Source organism: Neolamprologus multifasciatus, chromosome 9, assembly GCF_963576455.1.
Source record: "Neolamprologus multifasciatus chromosome 9, fNeoMul1.2, whole genome shotgun sequence".
In the NCBI taxonomy this organism is placed as follows: domain Eukaryota; kingdom Metazoa; phylum Chordata; class Actinopteri; order Cichliformes; family Cichlidae; genus Neolamprologus; species Neolamprologus multifasciatus.
In genome coordinates, this window is record NC_140447.1 from 13,970,251 (window position 1) to 13,986,612 (window position 16,362).

General features: G+C 40.2%; 1 protein-coding gene and 1 long non-coding RNA gene across 3 annotated transcripts in view; both read left to right on the top strand.

Annotated features, from left to right (window-relative positions):
• Positions 1 to 4,763, top strand: part of ctnnd2a (catenin (cadherin-associated protein), delta 2a) — a 265,825-nt gene extending 261,062 nt beyond the window's left edge. For both annotated transcript variants that reach the window (XM_085173422.1, XM_085173423.1), the window contains 3 exons: positions 668 to 799; positions 1,256 to 1,332; positions 2,184 to 4,763. In XM_085173422.1, the coding sequence (XP_085029548.1) occupies positions 668 to 799; positions 1,256 to 1,332; positions 2,184 to 2,606 (632 nt within the window). In that variant the 3' untranslated portion in view covers positions 2,607 to 4,763. The remainder of the gene's footprint in view (positions 1 to 667; positions 800 to 1,255; positions 1,333 to 2,183) is intronic.
• Positions 4,764 to 13,298: 8,535 nt separating this feature from the next.
• Positions 13,299 to 14,263, top strand: LOC146511244 (uncharacterized). The gene is made up of 2 exons (XR_014876244.1): positions 13,299 to 13,713; positions 13,792 to 14,263. It is a non-coding gene; the product is annotated as an uncharacterized LOC146511244 (long non-coding RNA).
• The last annotated feature ends 2,099 nt before the right edge of the window (positions 14,264 to 16,362 follow it).

The following is a 16,362-nucleotide window of genomic DNA, read 5'->3' on the forward strand; positions in this document are numbered from 1 at the left end:
CTGAAAACTGCACTGCTTTTTTTGTTTAACTATGATTTGGCAATCTTTGATCAGTCAGATTAAACACTGCTGTCTTTTAAATATAATGCTTTTAGCATGGCATGGACTTGTGCATGCATTCGATGGTACTAGCACCTCCATTTATTTTGTCGTTATGTGCAAGATTTTGCAGCCAGTCATGGAGATTGTTTAAGTTGAGGCACCAAGAAAATTAAAGAAATACAAGACCTGTTTGTGCGACGGTGTAATGATCAGTGGTCACTTTTGTAATGCACTACAAGCAAAGTTGATCTGACTTCTTGGCTTGTTAGATAGCTGGATATTTAACATGAACTTTAAACACATAAAGAAGAGAAGAAAAGACATAAAACTATTAAGTAAACTGTCCAAAGCGTCCATGTGTATGTTTGTGTGTGTCTGTGTGTGAGAATTCCCAGAAGTCGTCTAACATGCTGGAGGTGACCCTTTCTGCTGACAAGTTAAATGATGAATAATGACTGTGCACCTTGAAAAAGACCAAGACACACAGACACAGCAGTGTAAGCACGCAGAGTGTGAAGGCTCATGCTGTTCTGGGTTTATTGCTCATTATTTTGTGTGTGCGCGTGTCTGTGTGTGTGTGTGTGTGTGTGTGTGTGTGTGTGTGTGTGTGTGTGTGTGTGTGTAGCGAGCGCCCCAGCCTCCCCCAGAGAGATGATGAGTCTGAAGGAACGCAAGATGGACTACGATTCCACGGCAACCAACGCCGGTTTCCATAGCAACAAAGGAGAGCACACATCCCGGAAAGACGGCATGGCAGGTGTGTGTATGTGTGTGTGATGGAGATGAATTAAATGATTCTATTTTATCCCCCTCTTTATCTTTCTTTCTCCTCTATATTCATTCCCTATTTCCTCTTTCACTTATCTGCCTTTTTTCAGCTTCACACCATTTCTCTTCTCACACACTTTGATTCTTCTCAATCTTCTCCTGTCTTCCTTTCCAGTTTCTTTCTTCCCGTGCCTTCTTGTTATCTCTTCACTCTATTAGCTTCCACGCTCCCTTTATGTCTCTTTATTTATTTTCTATTTTTTAATGTTCTCTATTTTTTCCATCTCTTTCTCTTATGATAAATTCTTTATGTGACAAGTAGCTCACTAAGAAGCTTTTAAACTCTCATAAGTTATTGTCTGATATCTGATAGGTATTATTAGTAGCTATTTTTGTCATTAATTGAAAAAGTGGTATAATTTTTATTTTTATTTTATCCATCAAGTTCAAATTTCCTGTGGGACATCTACACTGTTCCGAAACTCTTACCTGACCGCCAGCGATGATATCAAGCAAAACCAGGTGAGTTAATGCTGCTCTGCGAATCCACTTTTCTGTATGCATATGTAGCAATACACCACCACAGCGTTTTAGCAGTGCATGCATTTCAGGGTTTTTTTTAACAGAGATAGCAGCAGGATAGAAAACGCACAAATATATGCACACAAAAGGTGTCCCAGTGTGATAAGAGATGTGCTGGCAGAGTGTGCGATGGAGGCACACCCTCAGCTCAAGCGGTATCAAACGACTGCAACCTGAAACCACACCCGACTGGCAATTAAAGTCATTACCTCAGTTGATTGCACTAATTATTTGCTCTTGGTAAATGACTCTGCTGGTACCAAGGGAAGCGAAATAAAAGGCATCAGAGTCATTGACTTTGAAATTTTGGCCCGATTTCTTCATCACTTATAAGTTTCTAATTAAAGTATAAGTTCATTTGTACGGGTACGAACTTTTAACATTGGCAGTTAAACATGTAAACACGTTTTCTTCACGCGGCTGCACACGCGCGCGCTCACACACACAGACACACGCACACAACTGGCCTGTGCGAGTTGTAGTGTTATAGTGTTAGAGATGCATTGCCGCCTACAACGCCTGCATGTAATAGAGAATTCACAGCATGAGCCCCTACCCCACTGATTCCTTTCTGAGCTCTTTACCCATACAGCCTGCCTTTCAAAACCCTTTGTCCCTTGTGTTCACTCTTACCTGTCACTCTCCTTTCCATCGCTCCCTCTTTATCTCTCTCCCCTTTTCTTCCACTCCCACTTTTCCTCCCGTTACCCACGTCTTTGACTCTCCATTCTTTTCCTTGCTGCACCTCACCCCCCACCTACCACTCTTTCACTTCAACCACTCCCCGCCAGGGTCCACCCCAGCCCTGCGTTGTGCCCCCTCAGCCCCAGCTGGACAGTCCGTCAGCAGCCGTGCTAAAAGACTACGACCCCTACCCTCCCCCTCCCTCCTTCCCCCAGCCTCAGCCACCGCAGCCTCCACCTCACAGCCAGAGCCGGAGCTTTGACGAGGCCTACTACGAGGACCAAGGACCACCGCCACCTCCGCCACCCCAGCCACAGCCACCGGTCCAGGCTCAGGCCCAGCCTCAGGCCCCACCCCAGCAACCTCCAAACTCCACCGGACCACCCAGGGACCCGCGGGAAGATCTGCGCATGCATCTGGGCCTCAAATCAACCGGCAACTACGTAGACTTCTACTCGGCCTCTCGGCCATACAGCGAACTAAACTACGAGACCAGCCACTATCCGGCCTCACCTGACTCCTGGGTCTAGTTAGACTACAGTGTTGGGGGGCAAGAAAGAGTCTGTGTGTGCTTGTGTGAAAGGGATTATTTTTGCAAGACATCAGCAGTGATTATAAGTGGTATTTTGAAAGCGATCTTGTAGCCAGTGGCAGGAAATTTATGTTCTCTAAAATAAGTGGAATAGCAGAGCTGGATGGGGATAGGAAGTAAAGTCAGGTCGAGCGACAAAGAGAGACTGCATGTGCATGTGAACTTTTTTTTCCAGACCAGTTTATTTCTTTAAAGTCAGCTCCATTTCACCAGTGACTGGAGCTAGTGGAAGTAGATATGACAAAGTGTGTTTGACAGTTTGAGCTAAGAGTAGGAAACAGAATATAAAAAGAGAGAAAATGACCAGACGGATAGAGTATGCAGATGTCAAGAGAGAAGAAGAGGGCGCTAGGATAAAGAAATAAGCAGAAGTTGAGGGAGCGTTCTTACTCTGTAGGAGCAAAGAGCTGTCTGACCTAAGGAGGAGATGAGAGACAAAGATGGCATGAGGGTTCTTGAAGAGGTCAGGAAGAATAAAAGCACAGAAAAAGATGAAAGCACATCAGGCAACAAGCAAGAAGTGGATGTTTACCATTTCACCCAAGTGACAAACGTAGCACTGCTTTTATCCCCCTTTTTTGTTGCAATGGCCTTGCCGCCTCCAGAGGCTTCTGAATTTGTGTTCAAGGAATGTCATCTTCAAGACACTTCTTTTTTTTGTTGTCATTCTTTTACATCTTTTTTATTTGTACTTTTCTAAATTTTCACTTTCAGCAAAACAAAAAGAAACTTTTTATTTTCTGTGTACAGTAAAAGGTGATATAGTGTGTATATTACACGTTTTTGATGGGCCACTTATACAAACATAATTTATTTTCCATGACTGACTACTGACTGAAACATCAAAAGCAACAAAAAATAAGCGAAATGTGAACACGAGAATCAGACCTGACAGACATCATCAGGATGGGTGTCAGCAGACACTTTTGTTTTGGCCCCCCTTTCCTTTCCCAGGAAGAGAGGAAGCACTGCGATATTTGTGTTTTTCTCTCTCCATCGAGTGAATTTTGTCATGGACACAGTAAAGAGCAGTTCAAAGCTGCCAAAGCATCAGTTTGGCAGAGCAGCATTGTTCCAGAGTCCCCGTCAACTAAAGTGCTTTTTCACTGCCTAAAGATTATATGTGTATGTTTAAAGCACACTCTCTGTCTTTGGAAAGGTTTGTCTTTTCACTTTGGGGAATCTGACATGTTTGACAATGTCAACTTTTAGTGGTTTGTCATCATCACCTCTGCATAAAAAAAACCAAACTGTTTCGAGTTTTTTTTTTTTCACATCAGTGAAAGCCGCCAGTATTGTACATCTCAGTGTACAGTAGAGACAAAGGAAGACGAGAGAGAAAGGTCTTGTGCCAAACTTTGACACACAGTGGACCAGTCCAAGAGGACTTTAAAAGGAAATTTTTGTCGACGTTTACAGACGACATAGACTGGCCGACTCACTCTGCTGTTTGTAACTTTTATTTTCTTGTGTTTTTGATCAGGTGAAGCTGTACTTATTGCTGGGAATCATGGGTAATGTCTCTCTCCCGTAGATGTACAGACCTGCCTCTCCGTGTTGGCTGAGCACATGTGGGTGTGTATGCGGATGTATGTGTGGGCGTGGGGGGTTGACGTGTGTTAGCACGCGTGTGTTTGTGTACATGTGCATGTATGTGACAGAATGTGTGGCTTGTGTGTACACGTAAACTTGAGCGAGCGTATCTATGCATGCATGTGTGTAGTAGTGTGCGTATGCCTCTGTTGCGTGTATGTGTGTGAGCGTTCCTGTACAAATCAATGTCCAAACAAGGCATTCCTACCGACAGTTTGTCCAGTTTTACAACATAAAAAACCAAGGAAAAAATCACTAGAAGGAATTGTTGATATAGAATGACAAATCTATAAATATATGAATATGAATATAAATATATATATATAAATATATATATAATTTTTATGTGCTGATGTCAGTGTCACTAAATGCAACAAATGTTCGCAGAGAAAACAATTATGTGGTGTACAACAGGACTCTTGTTCACTTGACCTAAACATGGAAACTGCTGATCGGGACCCCCCACCCCCACCCCAGTCGAGACAAAAAGAGAAATCCCACCTGAAGATGCTCAGGCTCTGGTGCAAGTTGTGTGTTGTGTGTCCATGCTTCTTAGATGACCCTGCTGAGAGAGGACCGTACTTGAACACAAGGAAAAAATAAAGACTCTTTGCAATCAAACAACACGGTCTCCGATCCTCTTGATGATTTTTTTTTCTTTTCACAGAAATGTGCATTAGATATTTTTTTTCCCACAAGGCAAAAGTGCTCATGTGGTGCATGTGTGGGTTAAGCTGACACACTTTGATGTGTTTTTGTTTAATTCACATTCTTGTGTGATTTTCTTCAGTCTGTATTTTGTTCAAAAGGGCTTCAGGTGCCTTTGAAGATATAATAGCAGAATGTAGGAATATCTTCCTTCCCGTGTTCCTTCTGTGGTATCTGAGGCAGCCTTTAAAATCTGCTCTCATAAAATAAATAAATATAAACAGCAAGTACTTAAATTCATTATATATTAAGTCAAGTGAGATGTACGGAAGAGGATTAGGGCCACTGGAAAAAAAATCTGATAAAAAAGTCAGAATTCTAAGATTAAAGTCAGAATTCTGAGAAAAAATTCAGAATTCTGAGATTAAAGTTGGAATTCTGAGATTAAAGTCAGAATTCTGAGATTAAAGTCAGAAATCTGACTTTTTTCTCAGAATTCTGACTTTTTCATCAAAATTTTTTTTTCAGAATTCTGACTTTAATCTCAGAATTCTGACTTTAATCTCAGAATTCTGACTTTAATCTCAGAATTCTGACTTTTTTCTCAGAATTCAGGAAAAAGAAGAAGAAAAAAAGACGTGCCCACTTTTTTTCCCCAGTGGCCCTAATCCTCTTCCGTAGAGATGGGATGATTATTACAGAACAAATACCTTTTTGGAGATTTTAAATACTGTAAATATATAAATTGGCCAGGGGAAAATGTACAGTAACATTAATATCTGTTTATTATTAAAACTGTAATTATATGTATATATTTACCACTGTGGCCATTTTAAATGTCTATTTGGATTTGACTATCCAATATTTGCTTTTAATAGCTCTAATGCACAAATAACATCAAAGCAAAACTTCTACTATTCAGTTTAACAAAGTTATTGTTCCTGTGTATTTGCAGTACTATAAGTGATGAGCACTCACCAGGCTCTTCGTTAGGTACGTCTGTTCAAATGCTCTCTAACGCATATATCTAATCGGCCAATCACATGCCAGCAACTCAGTGCATTCAGGCATGTAGACACAGTCGAGATGACCTGCTGAAGTTAAAACTGCACATCAGAATGGAGTGGAAAGGCGATTAAAGCGACACTGAATATGGCCTGAATGCTGGTGCCAGACAGCCTAGTCTGAGTGTTTCCCAAACTGCTGGTCTGCTGGGATTTTCCTGCACAACCATCTCTAGAGTTACAGAGAATGGCTTCAAAAAAGAGAGAGAAAATATCCAGTGAGCGGCAGTTCTCTGGACAAAAGTGCTGATGCTGATGGAAGAGGTCCTACTGCTTCAAGCTGGTTGGAAGGCAACAGTAACAACAATAATCACTCATTACAACATGAGTACACAATGCACTGAACCTTGAGCCAGGTGGGTTGTAGCATTGAGAACAGGACACTAAAGGTACAAGTCACACAAACATTCCCTGGTCTGAGTCTGCTGTGGCATTTGGATGGTAGGTTCAGATTTTGGTGTAAGCAGCATGAAAGCATCCATCCTGCCTTGTATCAGCAGTCGAAGCTGCTGCTGGTGGTAAAGTCCTGGGAACACTTAGTACCAACTGAGCATTGTTTACGCACCATAGCCTCTCTGAGTATTGCTGCTTACCGTGTCGATCCCGTGATGACCACAGTGGATTCATTGTCTGGTTGCACTTCTAGCAGGACAACATGTCACAACGCTCAAATAATCTCAAACTAGTTTCTTGAGCATGATAATGAGTTCATTGTACTCAAATGGCCTCCACAGTCACCAGACCTCAATCCCACAGAGCACCTTTGAGATGTGGTGGAATGGGAGATTCACATCATCATCATGTCAACATGGACCAAAATCTGTGAGCAATGTTTCACAGCAATGTTGAAACTCTGACAAGACGAATTAAGGCAGTTCTGAAGGCAAAAAGGAGAGATTTATTTCAGAGGAATAGGAATATATCAGTTTATTTCACCTTAAGACAAAGGGAAACACACCAGGTTGTGCTAAGTTTGTTAGAGGAAATAAAAACTCATGAAAAGCAACAATAAGTACTGCAAGCCTCCCACGGCTTTACAATTTAATTAGATTTTTTTAATTAATATTTTCTTGCACTGAAATGGCCATTATTTCTCAGCGCAAACTGATTTGCTTCACTGTGGGATTCTCTTAGCCTGATAAATAGACCAACAACAGCCAAATATAAAGAAAATATATCAATAAACTGAAATTAGGCTTTATTGGTATTTAATGGTGTATGTTACTCTGTTTGCTTGATAGCTCGAGTCACTATATTGCTTAATTCATAATCTATTTACAAATGGTTTGTAGACAATATTTAAGTTTGATAGGGGTCTTAAAATGTAATTATGTTGCCAGTATAGCGCAAATTCTGAATATAAAGCAACAGTATGACATTAATGGTAAGTTTTGCTACAATTCTTTTTGTTGAATAGTACAGACGTGTTTTTAAGCTTATAATTTTAAATGAATCTGAGAAAAAAATAGTAAGAGTGCACATTGAGATTGTGACATTGCATGCCACAAACTCAGTATTAATTTTATTTACAAAGCACCAACATTAGCATATTTCCACTTCTGGAGCAAACATTACCGAGTTGGTGCAAATTAATTCAGAGGTATTTCATTTATCTTTTAGTGACATAATAAATTTATGGTATTTTAGGAAGAGGTCCATAGACAACAGCAACAAAACACAATAAATTCAAAAAGTCAATAAATTCAAGTTGCCTTTTACACCAACCATTTGCTACTGTTGGCCCTGACAAACAACACTGTTAAAATCGTGATACCGTCATCTGCTCACACAAACATATTCACTGGGAACTTGACTTACTGCTGCGTGGGAACATGTATGATAATGCTTTGCATATGAGTCCTTTTCACTCTTTGGCTGATAATGACCGACCCCTTTCAAACGCTGTACAGTTAATGTACTTACACAGCGGAGCAGTGATAGGCACGGCAGGGGGCTTAATATTTCACTGTGATGTTGCCCCAGACTGACAGCAGTGGAATGTGCTTAGAGTGGTGTTAATAATGAAAAGATGTATGAAGATGCAGGGGCTCCTACAAGCACCAGCCTCTGTTGACACTGGACAGACATCAAAGATGCAGTAATGGAATTAAATTCCCGTTTTGTGTTTTGCCATTTTTGCATTACCCCTAGTACTTTCATCCCATTCACCCAGATATCAATTTGTATTGAGCTGAACTTGAAGCATATAAAATGAATGAGGCTGCGCTGGGCTGGAGGTAGCAGCGTTTGTTACAATCCATTGGAATTCATGTCTACTCCTCCTCCCACGTTCCCTCTCTTCCCCTTCTTTGATGCTGTCTAGGTTAGGCCTGTGAAATGTAGTGCTGGGTAATAACTCCATTGCGCTGATTATTAGCCTTCACAATAGAGGCAAGCCTCCTCTGTCTGAGCATAGTCCTGTAGTGGAAGGCTGGTGTAACTTAATGTGGCATGAAAATAGCTCCTCAATTTTCCTACGCACAGCCTTTCTAGAAACTGCCCTGTAACACCCAGCAGATGCCTCCGGCCTTCACTGTTTCACTCATCGTCTCCTAGCATTCTTTCCTTATAGTTCCTTCCTTATAGCATCCCTGGTCATTTGCTCATGACACACCTCAGGATCACAGGTGTGTGTCTACACATGAGCCAGGAAGGATGTAATGGAAGATTTGGTGGAGGAGAGCAGGTTAAATGAGATGAGGAAAAAGAGAAGGAGACAGTTATAGTGGGGAGCAGGTGGAGGGTCTGCGATTTATACCGTGAAGATTTAAGTGTGAAATCAATTTGTGTTTAAGGAGAAGTGTGGGTACACAGTGCCACTGTGTGCCAAGGATAAACCTTGAGAAATCACCGTTCTCATCCGTAAGGGACGGATAAGCAAGGGTGGAACTTGAAAGAAGCACAAGGTCCTACCAGTCGACATTGGACAGGAAATAATGGACAACAATGTGAGTCGTTGCAGCACCTGCAGGTGTTGAAAAACTTGAAAACTTCAGACCTGTGAAATATAAGAAATATGTTTGAAAATAACTCTAATGTTCCACTGAGCAGTCTGTCAAATGTGTCTGACAGCTCAGAACTAAAGTTCACATGCTATAAGTGCTCAGCTTTTTTTTCTTTAAAGGTATGAACATGTCACACAGTAAAATGGTTCTGTGGTTTATATATATCCTGACACCTTCTGGCATGCCAACTGAATACAACGACCACACCACTGAATCCAAATAGAAGAGTCAAATACCCGGAAACATGTTAATACAGCAGATTAAACAGTGGTTAAATCTAATGTTCAAAAGGGAACATTTATTTTGGAGTGACGTAACTTTATATCTGCTACTTTCCACAGACTGTATGGAAGGCTATCTGTAAAGCTCTGTAGACTTAAAGTGAACTGGAGACACAGAGAATGTTTTTACAAGTAACCATTTTCACCAAAAGCAGAATAAAAGAAAGTTATTTTGAACATATTTTCATAGCTTATATAGCAAAACTGGTTCAGCACTAGCTTTTCTATGGGCAGAAATCTGTGCCATCAGAAACTGAATCTGAATAAGTTAAATTCGAATTTGAATTGCTCAGATTGAAACTGAATTGTAACTTGAATAAATGCTTTTACAAACTGAATATGAATTAGTCTAATTTGAAATTCAATTTATTGGTTTGAAAATGATCATCACTAAATTGAAATTGAATTTTATATTTTGAAAATGAATTCATTTGCTTTGAAACTGTATTTTATTCTTTAAAAATTTAGCTCTTGAATAATTTCAGATTCACTTCTCACCATTCCGTTTCAGTTCCAAAATTCAGTTTTTTGGGACTTACATCCGGTTCCAGTTCAAGAGTAGTCGAGCGCAGATTAATAGAACTACCTTTTACTAGCGGACCGAAAGTGTTACTGACGGGAATCTACAGCATCTTGAACTGAATTAAGACGCTAGCTGATAAACTCTCAGGTTGGTAATAAATGTATTACATGTATAAGAACAAGCGTCATGTTAACAAATGATAGCTGTACATGAACTTTTATGCTTATTGTAGCTGTTAGCTAAAAACGCTAATTTAGCGTAGTTTGCCCTGGATTCAGCTTTGACAAACAAATATGATCGACTGTTTCTAGTAGAATTCCAAAGTTGTCATCTTGTACCCTCTCAGAGTCCTGTATGCTTGCAGAGACCCCTACAGTAGGGAAACATGCAAAACGGTCTCCAAACCTTTGTATTTTAGCTTTATTTATGTCTCACACAGCATCCCAACTCTTTAGCTAACTTCAGTAACACTTTCGGTCTGATAGTAAAACGTAGTTCTATTAATCTGCGCTCGACTACTCTTGAACCGGAACCGGATGTAAGTCCCAAAAAACTGAATTTTGGAACTGAAATTGAATTGTAGAACTGAAGCTGAATGGTGAGAAGTGAATCTGAAATTATTCAAGAGCTAAATTTTTAAAGGATAAAATACAGTCAATCCTATTCATCAGCATTGAATTGAAGCATGGTTTACAAACCTTTTGACTCCATGGACTGGACTGTAGCTGCCAGAAGGGGGAGAGTGAGGGTGAAGAGTGCTACAGACCAGATATGTTAAGCTATATATAGCTTAGTTAAACCAAAATTCAACCTTAACTAGTATATAACCCACATGAAAATCAATGCAAACCATGTTTGTCAGTGACAGGCCCAGTGTGTTTTTAACATCCAGTCTGTTACAGAGCCTTGTTCTGGTGGCTGTCATTGTCAATCCATGCTGTCGCAAAATCGTTCAGACAAACGTGTGTTCGGTTCACGTGTTTTGACTAAATTTAATATTTGAATGACATCACTCATCACCTGGTTGGGCTCCTGTGACAGTCTCATACATGCCAGGACTGTAGGATTCAACAATGAATAGACCCGCATTTCAGTGCAACCTGTTTCACACAAGTGATGAAGCCAGACAGTGTCGTTGCTACAGCACCGTCAGTGCCCACACATACACAGCTGTCCCAGCTGATTTTACCAGACATGCATTTACCCAAGGCCTTCAAGATTTTCTCTCCTGTTTTTCTTGGCAGAGTTAAAGCACACAGTGACTCCTCCCGCAAGTCATTTTGATTGATGTAACTAACATAAACTAATAAAATCACTTTGTTTTCCACGTCTGTAGACTCATCCACCACAGGGATGCAGCGAGTCTGTCAAACAGCTGGCTCTCAACATCTTCTGCTATCTCATCTCGCCTCCTCTTAACTGTGCTCTCAGAGAGGAACGTGCGAGTGGAAGAATCAGCTGCTCCCCACTGTCAAAAGGCTCGGCGATACAATTAGCCGCCACATACGACACCTTTAAAGCAGTGATGTTAACTAAAGTTTCAGACTTTAGCCCCTGCCTCTGACTGTCTTGTCTTTCAAAATAGTCTACCAACATGTGATTCAGAGCACGATGTCTAGTCTCCAAATGCACAAGTAACTTTGAACGCTTCATAACCTCATTGCTAGCTTCTCCCCGCACACCACGCACATGGGATTTGGAGCAATAGGAACCAAAGAAGTGATGAAGCCACATTTTGCATGGTTGTCATAATTTAAGTTGAGTTTTACTTTCTTATTATTATTTTCTCAATATAAGGAATAATCAGTATAGCCTCAATATAAGGACTCGTGCACAATCAGGAATGCTGGCTCTACAAAGACTCACTGTAGAAGTCTAAATCCATTATAACAATACCACACACTCATTAACTGCTGGATTTGCATTCAGTGCTTAGCAGCAAATACTGAGGCTTTTTTATGGCAACAAGGCTGAAAAGCTGCTGTGGTGGTGAAGAGAAAAAGGGTTAAGCAGTGTTGCTGGTTATTTTGGAGGCAAAATTAGAGAGGACTCAGATGAGTACACTCCAGAAGAGGAGAAAAGCAGCCAAACAGGATTTCGCAGACAAACAGGGCTCTAGAGGACTTTTTGAAATCCCTATTTATTTGAATCAAGAATATGTACCTCTCATTTTTCATTTTCCCTGCTGTTGTAAATTCTGCTGCATCTACCAGCTAAGCAACAGAAATAAGAAATGTCAGGAAGCCTCCCCACAGCAAGATGTTCTCTCCCATTTGACATGGGTGTTATCATGGTTCATTTGCACCTGTGGGAAGAGGCAGGATGCTTCAATTTGATGCTTGCCAAAAAACTATTTTCTCAGGGCACTTACGCTGAGCAGTGTTTATTAATATAGCTGAAGATAGCCTCGGAACATCAGTAGTGACGTCAAACCTCCGGGGATAAACTACACTAGACATCACAGTAAAGAAAATGCAGTGCAGAGTGAATGAAGAGGTCAAACATGATTGATATGCGTGTGTGCCTTTGATGTGCCTGTGTTAAATGGCGTTGCTTTGTTTCTTTCTTAACTTTATTATATACAAGGTTGCCTCATGAACAAATCTACAAAAGGTCATTCGATGCTGTATACATTTAAAATTCCTGCATATTCCTCTTCAATACAGACCACCGTGACTCTTTGCATTCATCAGACTTAAAAGCCTTGAGACTCCTATGCAGCTTACATACATTTTGCACTTTGATTTTTTTTACTTGGTAGGTAAACTTGTTCATTTATTATAAAACTAAACCAGCTTGTGTGAAAATCAATGTGCATGAGTAGTAGCTGCATATAAGAATAAAATAGAAAAACTACCAGAAAATCTAAAAGTTTGGTAAAATTTAAAAGGTACAGTAAGTCTTTTTTTTTTTTAACAAAAAATCAATGTTGTTCTCATAAATATGCATTGATTGGTGTGTAACTGCATCTTCCATAATATTGTTCTCATAAATCTGAAACTTGAATCTTGAATACAACAGTGGGTGGGATGGACGTTGCATTTTTAATCGTGTGTTATGTATGTGGCTAGAGACCACACCATACATACTATTCCTTAAATGGTACTTTTCATTTGGAAACTATTATCATTAACCATTTATAATTTAACATTTCAATCATCTCCTTCTCATGTATCCTTCTCCACCTCTGCTCTCTCATTTCTCCCTCATTTACATTAGGCCAGTGTTAGGGTTACATTTGCCTCAATCCAAGTGTCCAACAATGTTAGATCTACATCAAAGACAGTTTCACTAATGCCGGCTAACAGCAGCTAACAAAGGCTAACAGCAGCAATAGCAGCAGCGCTTTCCGACAGAAAATTTCAGGATATCCTCAGCAACTCACCTCCGTAGTGCTGTCATTGGACAGAAATGAGTTTCGCTGACTCATCAGTTCCTTCTTTCACAAGGTTTTACAGCCAACTCCAGAGTAAATGGACATGGAGACCAGCTGAGGTAAACAGCAGACAGACAGATAGGGATGGGTATCGAAAACCGGTTCTTGTTGAGAACCGATTCCCAGTGTTTCAATTCCTTGGAATTGTTTGCCATTTTTGCAAACGATTCCCTTATCGATTCCAGTCGCCCCGAATGACGTCACCACGTTGCGGAGCGTCATTTACCTGGCAGGAAACACGGCGCCTAAGCGGCTCAAACGCTCAAAAGTTTGGTTTTGCTTTATGAGAATGGATGACAACAGGGCAACTTGCAATACTTGCAAAGTAGATATTTCATTTAAGGGAGGAAACACTACGAATATGCAAAAGCATTTGCTCACAAAACACACGATGACCTTAAATGAATGTCGTGTTTTTAATTCCGCTCCGGACTCGTGAATCTCAACCCAGCAGCAGCGGTAACGTTTGCACGTCCTCTCCCGTTAATGCGGCAGGTAAATAATCAACTAAAAGTGCATATTATGTTAGCGCGATCTGCCTTATTACAAAACCTACCATTACTGTGCGTTTAGGTGACCATGATGAGAGAGACAGACAGAGTCTGGCTCAGATGCTGGCAGTTCTCACTGCAGTCTACCGTTAGCGTCTCCTTTCAGGCTAGGATAGACGAATGTCACCGAGCAGTGACTTAAGTTTGTGGTCAAAGGTTTGCACCCATTTGCCACAGCAGATGATTTTCGGTAAGTCAATGTGTTTAATTGTAGGCAGGGACATTACTGGATATTCTTGTGTAATTGCTACTGAATAATTGATGTTATACTTTGTTATTGCTACAGAAGAATATTTATTTTATTATTTTACATTTACAATTTTTTTTTCCTGGGGACCCTGTGACACCCCATTGAAGAGCCGTAGGCTGTGGATCTCTTAAGATCTCACTGTTGGGTTTGTAAGGCCATGTTACTCCTAAATTTCTATCTTGTTCAAAGAGAAGATATAAAAGAAAGTTCTAAGCTATTAGACCTTAGTGTTCTCCTTTTTTAAGAGAATCGATAAAGAATCGAATCGTTAAACAGAATCGAAAATGGAATCGGAATCGTGAAAATCTTATCAATACCCATCCCTACAGACAGACTACAGTCACTAAAGATGAACTGCAGCCAGAGTTTTTGAGGTTACTTTGGACTATAGAGATACAAACCCAAAATATTTAATTGGTTTATATACATTTTTTTATTCCTGATGTAGTGCCAAGTGTTGACATTATCCAAACGTGTTTGTCCCAGTCTGCAAATTGTGCCGAATGTGTGGAGTGTGAATTGGAGGATTCAAGATATAGACGGGGGATACAGACAGAAAATTAACAAAAGGTGAGCCATTCATTTATTTATTTAAAATGAAACACAACACATTTAAAGTGAAACACAACACCTAGCAGGGAATCACAAATTATAGCTCAAAGTAAATGCAACTACAAGAAACATATGGGGCATGGAAACAGACACTGACAAGGACAAAGGGGAAAGATGACACTATATATCCACACAGAAGGGCAATCAGGGGATATGGGGAAGTAAAATTTAAAGCAAGAAACTATAACTATCAAATAAAACAGGAAGTGACAAGACAAGAAACACCAAAGACAGATCCAGACATATTCGTGTCCAACCCTCCCTCCCTTTTTTATTTCATTCATTCATTGTCTCTCATTAGTACAGAGGATCTGTGCACCCCGGGAACTGCTGCCAGTTGCCTCTGTGTCCGCAGCCTCAATTAACACTTATCTACTAGAAATGATGTCAGACCTGAATGAGGATGTGGTCCCAGCTAGTGAAATGTTAATATGTAGTGTGTACAAAAATGTTTTATACGCAAACAGCAAAAGAAATATGCCGACAATGGCCGTTAGGGGGTACAGTCTAAATGTAATGTGTTTGATCTAAAATGTGTTTGTCCTACAGCGGCCACCATAGCTAGGCTTATGCACTTAGATTGGAAGGTGTAAGAATACTGCAATCTGCACTCTACTGACATCTAGCAGTTTTATTTTACACACAAGTTGTCTAAAAAAGAATATTCTGTAATGGCCACAAGTTTATTGTTAACACAAAGGATAACAACAGTTCATCTAAGGGTTTCTGATAACAAAGTCCAGGTTCCAGACAGAGAGGCAGTTCTACGTCAGAATCTCTGTCAGAACAAGAAGCCTCCAGATGATCTGCACAGAAGGAGCATCAAGGTAAGTAATTTATGATGGATGAGCAGACCAAAACAACAACAAGCAAGGGAGCCAGCTTTAGTAACTGTTGTTAGTTCAACAATCCAGCAAAGACTGAACTTAAACAAGACAAACTACCACCTTAAGTGGTGGCCAGAGAGGAGGTGACTGGGAACAGGTGAGCTCATTGCCTCTGGATGTGTGAAGCCAGGACATATTCATTTAAACTGTCTGTAAAAAGTCACAGATGATATGCTGAAATCAGTATGACACACCATCAGCTTGGTAGCATACTGACAGTAACCTTTATCAACATGTTATTATGGTAACTACTTAATTATCAACTAGCATAAGGTTGAGGCTAAAAAAAAAAGAGCCCATTTGTATATTTGGCTATTGGAAAAATGATGAAACTACAATTAAGCCAAAGCGATGTGTTCCTAATTTTATGGCATGATATTGATTTTTTTTTTAAGTGAAACTGATGGAACAACAGGCGCAGGAAAGGCTTCAGGCAAAAATCTTCTGGAAGTGTCCCGGAACGTCTGCAAAAAAGCAATCAATGCAATGGTTGTTGATATATTTCAGCTGAAACTTTTAAACTGATCAGCCCACAGACTGCTGTTAGCGTGGTTAACAATCAATATCCCAGACGTGTCCATTCCACACAAAAGTGTTTATTTTTCAATTGCTTGGAATTATTTTAATCATGCAGAAGAGATTCCATCAATAGCTCCAAACCACAGAAATGTGGGAGTTTCATTTGCCATTAAAATGAAGTTACCTCAGGGCATAACCACTCTTGAGGCAGCTGACTGTTCTGAGAAAAACTGATTCACTGTTTCCTAAGTAAACTTGAGCTTAACCTTTAGAACAAAGGGCGCAAAGCAGTGATGCCCAATAATGCTTCACAGTATGCTATTGG